The sequence below is a fragment of the Panthera onca genome, chromosome A2, assembly GCF_046562875.1.
Source record: "Panthera onca isolate mPanOnc1 chromosome A2, mPanOnc1 haplotype 2, whole genome shotgun sequence".
NCBI classification, from domain to species: domain Eukaryota; kingdom Metazoa; phylum Chordata; class Mammalia; order Carnivora; family Felidae; genus Panthera; species Panthera onca.
The window spans coordinates 7,090,451-7,100,352 of record NC_138340.1 but is presented as its reverse complement, the minus strand read 5'-3'; the positions used below and the strand labels follow the sequence as shown (position 1 = coordinate 7,100,352).

Here is a 9,902-nt window from a genome sequence, read left to right as displayed (position 1 = left end):
AGACTCCACTTGATGGAAAGTAGATTCTGTCAGACTCCTTCCATCCTGGAGTGGTCAGCGACTCATCTTTATCAGGACGGATATTTTTGTGTTTATGTTTGCCTTTCCTGTTGCAGTGCCTTGGCAAACACCACCATCCCAAGACTTAACACATTATCCAATTGCTTTATGGTGAAGAAGACAGGAAAACAAACATTTATCAGAAGATCCACTGGTCCTAACATACTCTACCTTGGCTGAAGCTGCCCAGAATCACATACCTAGAGAGTAGTGATTCTGTGATTCTGTCCTTACTCTCCTGAATTGTAATCCAGTAATTGACATCATACTTAAAGACATGTTTCCTTTCACACACATTTTATCACTGTGTGTTCTCCTGTGTTGGGCCCTTGGTAAATTCACCTGCACAACAAGGCAACTAAACCAAATGATGTATCAGAGTCTGGTCAATTCTGATACTCTGGACCCAGAAGTTTTTCTACATTTAGTGATATATTTTTATAGCTTATTTTGGAAGTGCACTCAATAAGCATTTGGAGAAACGTTCAACCTTGCTAATAGCCAAATAATTAATCCATCAGTGAGTATTCTGTTTGGACACATAATGTGATCAGAAACTCTGAGATCCTGAACTTATGCTCTATTAGGACAAAGATTTTTTCTGTGTTTTTTTTTTTTTCCTTCAGTGCTGTTTTCCAGACATCTCCTGCAGCCTAGCACACCAAAGGCGCTTAGTTAATAAGAACTAACAATGGTTATTGATAAAATGCACTACTTTTCATAATCCTCATGCAACTGTTCTGAACTGGTAGTAGCATAAATGGCCCCAGGACTGGAAATCCAAGGTGAGGTGCAGTAATAGGAAAGTGAAAGGAGGGGACGCAGAGGGTAGAACTGAGGATAACAGAGGAGTCAACATAAGAGGTTGAAGTACCTAGAAAAAGTACTCACAAGGCAGCTCTGGGCAACGTCACTTACTTATGGAGGACGGGTGAGAAGCATAACTCAGTGTGATTAGGAGGTAGGATTTCTTTAGCAGCCACCTGCTGCTACCACTGTCAGCTCAAAAACTCAACCTAGTGTTCCCATCACTGAACATAGAGTGTTATCCTGAGAACTTTTTGTAAAGCCCTCTTGATGTCCCTGTTCCGTAGGCTGTAGATGAAGGGATTCAGCATTGGGGTGACCACGGTGTACATCAATGAGGCAATCATGCCCCTCCAGGAAGATGCATCAGAACTGAGATACACACCAAGCCCTGTCCCATAGAACAAAGAAACCACAGACAAGTGAGATGCACAGGTGGAAAATGTCTTATACTTCCCATTAGCTGATGGGATTCTCAGGATTGAGGAGGCAATCCGGCTATAGGAGAAAAGGATCCCTGAGAAGGGAACAATGCCAAGAAGGCCAGTCACAATGTATTGTAGGATGTGATTGACCAATGTGTCTGAGCAGGCAAGCATGAGGGCCTGAGTAAGTTCACAGTAAAAGTGTGGAATTACCCGGTTGGTGCAGAAGGACAGCCGCAACATTAAGAGACTCTGGATCAGGGAGTATGACAAGCTGATGAACCAGGACACAAGAACCAGGAGGCCACAGAGCCATGGGCTCATGATGACTGTGTAGTGCAAGGGGTGACAGATGGCTACAAACCGGTCATAGGCCATCACAGTGAAGAGAAAAGTGTCCATACATCCAAAAACCATGAAAAAATACATCTGGGCGATGCAGCCTGCATAGGTGATGGATTTGCTCTGTGTTTGGATGTTCACCAGCATCTTAGGGATGGTGGTGGAGATGAAGCAGATGTCAGCAAAGGACAAGTTGGAGAGGAAGAAGTACATGGGGGTGTGGAGGTGAGAGTCAGAGCTGATGGCCAGGATGATGAGCAGGTTCCCGAGCACGGTGACCAGGTACATGGACAGGAAGAGCCCAAATAGAATGGGTTGATTCTCTGAGTCGTGGGAAAATCCCAGGAGTAAAAATTCTGAAACACTCGTTTGATTTCTTGGTTCCATATTGCCAACACATCAGCTAGATGATTGAAGAAGGGAATGCACATGAAATAGACACTAGAAAAACTCTAGAGTCTACTTTTTTATTTCTTGAAATGAAGTATTGGGCATAAAGGCCTTAACATTACAGAATTTAGACATCCTATATTCTGTTTTATGTGCAACGTTTAATAATGTTGATCAATCCCTGTCCATCGGCCTTTGGGGCCCTCATTTATCCTCTTTATTTAGAATCACCAAATCTAAAAAGTTAAGAACAACTTTGGACATTAGCCATAACATGATCCAAACTCATTCTAACACAAATGAGCAACATGAGGTCTGGTGAACCGCAGTAACTTAATGTGGATTATCTGCCTTGTGTGGGACGCAAAAAAGGGTCAGATAACTATGTCTCAGAGGTGAGAAAATGTGAGGGTATCTCACGTGTCTGGACAGACTATTGCAGGATGAGTAGAATGTAGGTTTACTCCTCAAGAAGAAAAAAAAGGAAGAAAAAGAAAATGTTTACACAAAATGATAAATCACATGAACAGATTCTTAATGCTTAGTGTACCAGGGGCCATCAACATCCTGCAGGAACAGGGCCAGATGCTTCCTGGACATTTGTTGCTTGACAAAATGCTCTTCATCCAGATGGTATACGTTCAAGCAAAAAATGCATATTAACATTTGCACTATTTCAGTACCATTATATACTACAAAGGTCACAAATAGAATTTTAGTCATATCCTCTATGGTGCTCATGAAATACCCGAGGGAGCCTAGAAACTGCTCCAGGATGTTGACATAGGAGCCCAAAAAAATGAGAGTCAGATGTGGCACTCATATTCAGGTGATGATTCAATGAGGCTGGGAAGAAGAGGAGCCCACCTACTCTCCTACTCTCTTTGTTTCAGGTCCTGAGGTCCTGTACCCAGATATAGAGGAAGGGGTCCTATAACCCAGGATGCTGAACAGCATAAAATCATAAAATGATCTTCAGTGTTGTATTTTGTCTCGTTAGAAGTATTTTTGCACAACTACTATTCTGTAATGCCCCTAACTACAAAGGGAAAAAACCACCATTGACTGTCATCCCTGTCAGTCCTCTTAGGTATAAAAACCAAAGTAGCAGGGAAGGGGTGGCTGAAATAGGTGAAGGTGGTCAAAATGTACTAACTTCCAGTTATAAAACAAATAAACCATGAGGTATAATGTGCAGTATGAATACAGTTAATAGTATTATATGGTATATTTGAGAGTTGCTAAGAAAATAGACCTTATAGGGAAACCTGGATGGCTCAGTCGGATAAGTGTCTGACTTCAGGTCATGATCTCGCAGTTTATGAGTTCCAGTCCTGTATCTGGCTCTGTACTGACAGCTCAGAGCCTGGAGCCTGCTTCAGATTCTCTGTCTCCCTCTCTCTGCTCCTCCCTCACTACTGCACTGTTTCTCAAAAATAAATAAAAAATATTTAAAAAAGAAGAAAATAGATCATATAATTTCTCATCACCAGAAAAAAATTTTTGTAACTATGTGTGGTGGCGGATGTTAACCAGACCTTGTGGTAATATGTCAAATATTATATGTGCAATGTGATGAATCATTATGTCATATACCTTATGCTAATATAATGTTACATACCAATTTTACTTAAAAAAAAAACAAACAAACAAACACAAAAACCCCAAAGCAAAGAGTGTGTCTGGAATGATAAAGATGGTCACGTTGTAGGCAAATTGTTTAGGTATGAATGAACGTCTTTGTTCTGACCCTTGGTAGGTGGGCAGTTTGCAATCACCTCTGGTGGCTTCTGGTCAGGTGAGAGGTATTTGAAACAGAGGGTCACGACTCATCTTTAAAGCACGATAGTTTGTAAAAATTTTCCTTGACTTTTTATAGATGTAGCTTGCTCCCTTGCATTCTGATCTGTTTTGAGCAGAAGATCAGAGTACACAGGTAATGCCCACAATTCTGGATAATCCCTGGGTGCTGTGTGTCAACATCATCAACTGCATTAGAATTCAGTAAAGCCATTTCTTAGAGGGACTGGATTATGATTCAAGCGGGTGATGAAATGATGAATTATCACATTCATCTTAAGAAAGAGTTTCTTATAGATTAGAAACATTTTATCTTATGGCACAAAAACAGACACATAGACCAGTGGAATAGAACAGAGACTCCAGAATTGGACCCACAAAAGTATGGCCAACTAATCTTTGACAAAGCAGGAAAGACTATCCAGTAGAAAAAAGACAGCCTCTTTAACAAATGGTGCTGGGAGAACTGGACAGCAACATACAGAAGAATGAAACTAGACCACTTTCTTACACCATTCACAAAAATAAACTCCAAATGGGTAAAGGACCTGAATGTGAGACAGGAAACCATCATAACCCAAGAGGAGAAAGCAGGAAGAAACCACTCTGGCCTCAGTTGCAGCAATTTCTTACTTGACACATCTCCAAAGGCAAGGGAATTAAAAGCAAAAATGAACTAATGGGACCTCATCAAGATAAAAAGCTTCTGCACTACAAAGGAAACAATCAACAAAACTAAAAGGCAACCAACGGAATGGGAAAAGATATTTGCAAATGACATATCAGACAAAGGGCTAGTATCCAAAATCTATAAAGAAGTCACTAAACTCCACACCCAAAAAACAAATAATCCAGTGAAGAAATGGACAGAAGACGTGAATAGGCACTTCTCTAAAGAAGACACCCAGATGGCCAACAGGCACATGAAAAGATGCTCAACGTTAGTCCTCATCAGGAAAATACAAATCAAAACCACACTGAGATATTATCTCATGCCAGTCAGAGTGGCTAAAATGAACAAATCAGGAGACTATAGATGCTGGCGAGGATGTGGAGAAAGGGGAACCCTCTTGTACTGTTGGTGGGAATGCAAACTGGTGCAGCCACTCTGGAAAACAGTGTGGAGGTTCCTCAAAAATTTAAAAATAGATCTACCCTATTACCCAGAAATCGCACTGCTAGGAATTTACCCAAGGGAGATAGGAGTGCTGATGCATAGGGGCACTTGTACCCCAATGTTTATAGCAGCACTTTCAACAACAGTCAAACGATGGAAAGAGCCTAAATGTCCATCAACTGATGAATGGATAAAGAAATTGGGGTTTATATTCACACTGGAATACTACTTGGCAATGAGAAAGAATGAAATCTGGCCTTTTGTAGCAACAAAAGGATGGATGGAAATGGAGAGCGTTATGCTAAGTGAAATAAGTCATACAGAGAAAGATACCATATGTTTTCACTCTTATGTGGATCCTAAGAAACTTAACAGAAGACCATGGGGGAGGGGAAGGAAAAAAAAAGTTAGAGAGGGAGGGAGCCAAACCATCAGAGACTCTTCAAAACTGAGAATAAACTGAAGGTTGATGGGGGGTGGGAGGGAGGGAAGGGTGGGTGATGGGCATTGAGGAGGGCACCTGTTGGGATGAGTACTGGGTATTTTATGTAAACCAATTTGACAATAAATTTCATATTAAAAAAATAAAGATTTATGGTCAGCAAAAAGAAAGAAAGAAAGTAAGAAACATTTTATCTTAGGACGAGAGCTTAGAAATTAGAGGTGAAAGATACAACCATTTGTCATTTATACTTTCCCCTTTATTCATGCACCAAATACATGTTGGTCTTCTGTTTCTATTCTGTTTCTAGGATCTAGTGTTAGTGGGCAATTTTGTGGAGCCAGGCAGGATGTAGAGAAGAATGGAACTAGGCTGTTAGTCACTGAAAAAGTCCTGGAAGCCATTCTGCAAGAAGGATTACTTTGGGACAGGCTAAGTGTTAGCTGTTGGGGGTACAAAGATTAATGGTGTGGTTTTGTCTTGAGGGAGCCTGCCTTTCAGGGGTAGTGGTGGATACAGAAACCAGTCATCGTAATACAGTGACTTAAAAGCTAAGGTAAATGCAGTCTTCAGAGTGAAGTCGAGAAAGGAACCACAAATACAGCCTGAAGTGATGCAGTCAAGGAAGGATTCCTGGAGGAACAGATCCGTGGGCAAGGAGTTGTCTAGGTTGATGATTGAGCATGGGCTTTTCTGGCAGAGAAGGCAGCAAGGAAAAAAGCCCATAAGCAAAAAGCTGCATGGGACAGTGTGCTCCTAGCAATTTGTTGCAACACAAAATGGGACATGGAAATGGTGAAGAATGAGGTTAATGAGAAGAGCGGGGGCCACATCTCTGGGAACCTTGAAAAAAAACAATGGATAAAAGGATAGGGGCTATGTAAGGACTGTGACTGAAGGAGTAACATGATCCATATCACGATTTTCCCTGGTGCCTGGAGTGAAAGATAGATTTAAGGCAGGCAAACTAGGGTCAAAGGGAATGGGATTGGGAATACTCACCTCATTAAAGTTGAAGGGACCACGTCACCAATTTTAGGGAAGAGGAACAAAGATGAAGAGGTGAATAAATTGTTCCCATGTCTTACTAATGATTCCGTGTTTCCTGATAAGGGTGAGACTTGACACCCAAGAGGAATCAAGTGAAACTATGAGGAAGGGATATGTGAAATCAGTGTCTTCCAGAATGTTTCCAGAGCCGAAGGGGAGGGTGTCAAGAGGGGACTGGACATTGGACCTTCCTGTGTGCTTTGCTCTTCCTCCCACATCCATCCTGCCCACGTCTTTATATACTGCAGCCCTAGATACCAGGGAACACAGACTCTTCACTCTTGAATATCTCTATGAGGACCACAGATGAAGGTGAAGAAGGAAGAGGAGGGACAGGTCCTTACGGAGAAACAGGGTATGTTCCCCAGCAAATGGAGGTGGTAAAGAAGGATTCAGAAAGGATTTATCTGGTCTGAGTGAAGGTGAAGTCTCTGGAGTTTTGGGGCCAGGCGATGGAGTAAAGAATAAGAGAAGACCCATATTGCATAGTCAAAGACCTAATAATCTATCAGTACCTGGGGGCATCCATTTGTGCACTTCCGACTGGTAACTGTGCCATTACACGGTGTGGTCCTGGATAGTGCTGTGGTATCCAAGAGCAGACTGGGGGCTTAACTCTTCCTCCTCAACCCTATAATCTCCATCAACCATCCACCCAAATAACATGCAAGCAAAGTAAAAGCTCACTAACAATGGTAGGGTAGCCATTCACCCTCCCAAAAAATTGGCCCCTAGAGCTCCTCCTGCATGCATACCATGGGGGTGTCCCTGCCACAGGCTTAATAGTAGTCAATGCCCTTTCTACCCAACCACCTCTTTTCTCTATTTCCCACAACACTTACTGGGCTATGTATGCTTGGCAATGTGGGCTCACCACTGGGGCTGACTCCCCTGCATCTTGTTCTCTCATGGAGGGTAGGCAATGAAGAAAGATTTGTTTCCCCAAAGAGAAGGGATACAGAGCCAGGCATGCAATGCAGGGTGTGTCTGATTTTTCCTGCCAAAGGCATGGGTATCTTGGGAGTGATACATGGGCCTTGGTGACTATAAGTTGATATGTTACAGGTTTGGTGGCCCTGGGGACTGAACCCCCTGTGAAGCTTGTTAGACAAATTGATCAATGGATTTTCCATTCCCTGATCAATTTGACTCCTAATAGGCAGGGACCACACAGGAAAGGGTCTCTGACCTGCCAATTCCTTATCCCTAGGAGAGTAATAGTGGGGCCAGCTGTGACACCTCTCTTCTGGGTCCCTTTTCACTGGGAAGAATTTTTCCAGTGTTTCTTAGATCTCCTCCTGAAGACAACTGACTTGTAGTATTCACATCAGGCAGATGGCTGAGTAATGAAGGATCCCAGGAATCACTTGGGTAATGGTTCTCAAACTTCTGGCCTGTGCCCAGATGACCTTGAATATTTGTTTAACTAGTTTTATTTTTAATTTACTTTATTTTTTAAGTTTATTTATTTATTCTGAGAGACACACAGATTGAGAACAAGCAGAGGAGGGGCAGAGAGAAGGAGAGACAGAATCCCAAGTAGGCTCTACACTATTAGCACAGAGCCCATTGTGGGGCTTGAACTCACGAACTGCAAGATCATGACCTGAGCTGAGATCGAGAGTCAGACTCTTAACTGACTGTGCCACCCAGGTGCCCCTTTTATTTAAATAGATTTCTGAGTTCCGTCTCCAAGTTTCTGTCTCAATATGTCTGGCTTTGGGCCTGATAATTTGGATTTTTCACAACCTCTAAATTTTGCTGGTCTCTAGGACACTATTTTGAGAATAGTTGCCCTAGGGTAGTTTCAAAATGTAAGCTTTATCAAAAGTATCACCTTGGGCTCTTGTTAATGTATAACTTTCCACCTTATTCCAGACATACATAGTCAATATCTCCAGGGGAAGAGGCTGAGAATGTACTTTGAAAAAAATTTACAACAATTTTACTTTACTTTATTTTTATTTATATTTTATTGTAGAGATAGGTACAAATATATAGGTATAGATAGATATATATCTCCACAATATGTATATAATGACATTTTCCATTTTAAGAATTTTTAAGTGTGCAAGTCTGTGGCATTAAGAACATTCACAATGTTGTACAACCATCACCACTATCCATTTCCAGAACTTTATCATCATTTCCAATAGCACACTGTCCCTGTTAAACAAATTCCACATTCCCCCTCTCCCAACCATTGAAAACCCCTATTCTACTTTGTGTCTCTATGACTTTGCCCATTCTAGGTACCTCATATAAGTGGACTCATAAAGTGCTTATCCTTTTGTGTCTGACTTATCTCACTTAGCATGTTTTCAAGATTCAACCATGTTGCAGCATGTATCAGAATCTCATTCCTTAGGGCTGAATAATATTTCATTGTATGTATATATCAAATTTTGTTTATTCATCTATTTTCATCCTTCGGCTATTGTGGTTAATGCTGGGATGAACTTCAGCAAGAATCTATTTGACTTTCTGCCTTAAATTTTAGGGGGCATATACCTGGAATTAATGGATCTTGAGAATTTACTATTTTTATCCTTTACTATTTTATCCTTTTTGGATTTACTATTTTATCCTTTTGAATTTCCTATTTTACCCTTTTTGGATGTATGGATGGTATGTTTCTGACTGCAATGGCATATGACCGATTTGTGGCCATCTGTCATCGTCTACACTACTCAGTCATCATGAACCCACATCTCTGTGGCTTTGTAGTTTTGGTGTCCTTTTGTGTTAGCCTTTTGGACTCCCAGTTGCACAATTTAATCGTGTTGCAACTTACCTGTTTCAAGGATGTGTAAATTTCTTTTTTTTTTTTTTTTTTTTTTTTTTTTTTAATTTTTATTTTTGGGACAGAGAGAGACAGAGCATGAACGGGGGAGGGGCAGAGAGAGAGGGAGACACAGAATCGGAAACAGGCTCCAGGCTCCGAGCCATCAGCCCAGAGCCTGACGCGGGGCTCGAACTCACGGACCGCGAGATCGTGACCTGGCTGAAGTCGGACGCTTAACCGACTGCGCCACCCAGGCGCCCCAAGGATGTGTAAATTTCTAATTTCTTCTGTGACCCTTCTCAACTCCTCAACCTTGCCTGCTCTGACACTTTCACCAATAACATAGTCATGTATTTTGTTGGTGTCATCTCTGGCTTTGTCCCTATCACAGGGATCTTTTTCTCTTACTATAAAATTGTTTCTTCCATTCTGAGAATCCCATCAACAGGTGGGAAGTACAAAGCCTTCTCCACCTGTGGCTCTCACCTGTCAGTTGTTTGCTTATTTTATGGAACGGCTATTGGAGTATACCTTGGATCAGCACCGTTGCCTTCTCCCAGGAAGGATATGGTGGCCTCAGTTGTGTACACCGTAGTCACCCCCATGCTGAACCCCTTCATTTACAGCTTGAGGAACAGGGACATCAAGAGTGCCCTATGGAGGTCACTCAGAAGAATAGGTTAA

The 9,902-nt window shown here is 41.7% G+C and overlaps 1 protein-coding gene and 1 pseudogene across 1 annotated transcript; one reads left to right on the top strand and one right to left on the bottom strand.

The window, feature by feature from the left end:
• Positions 1 to 1,088: 1,088 nt before the first annotated feature.
• Positions 1,089 to 2,060, bottom strand: LOC132674788 (olfactory receptor 7C1-like). The gene has a single exon (XM_060627318.3). It carries the CDS (start codon positions 2,019 to 2,021, stop codon positions 1,089 to 1,091), a length of 933 nt encoding a protein of 310 aa, XP_060483301.3. The 5' UTR covers positions 2,022 to 2,060.
• Positions 2,061 to 9,030: 6,970 nt separating this feature from the next.
• On the top strand, positions 9,031 to 9,902 carry LOC144613808 (olfactory receptor 7E178-like; annotated as a pseudogene).

Coding starts and splice junctions, on each gene's coding strand:
- LOC132674788 (XM_060627318.3), bottom strand. CDS start 2,021: ATGGAACCAAGAAATCAAACGAGTGTTTCAGAATTTTTACTCCTGGGA.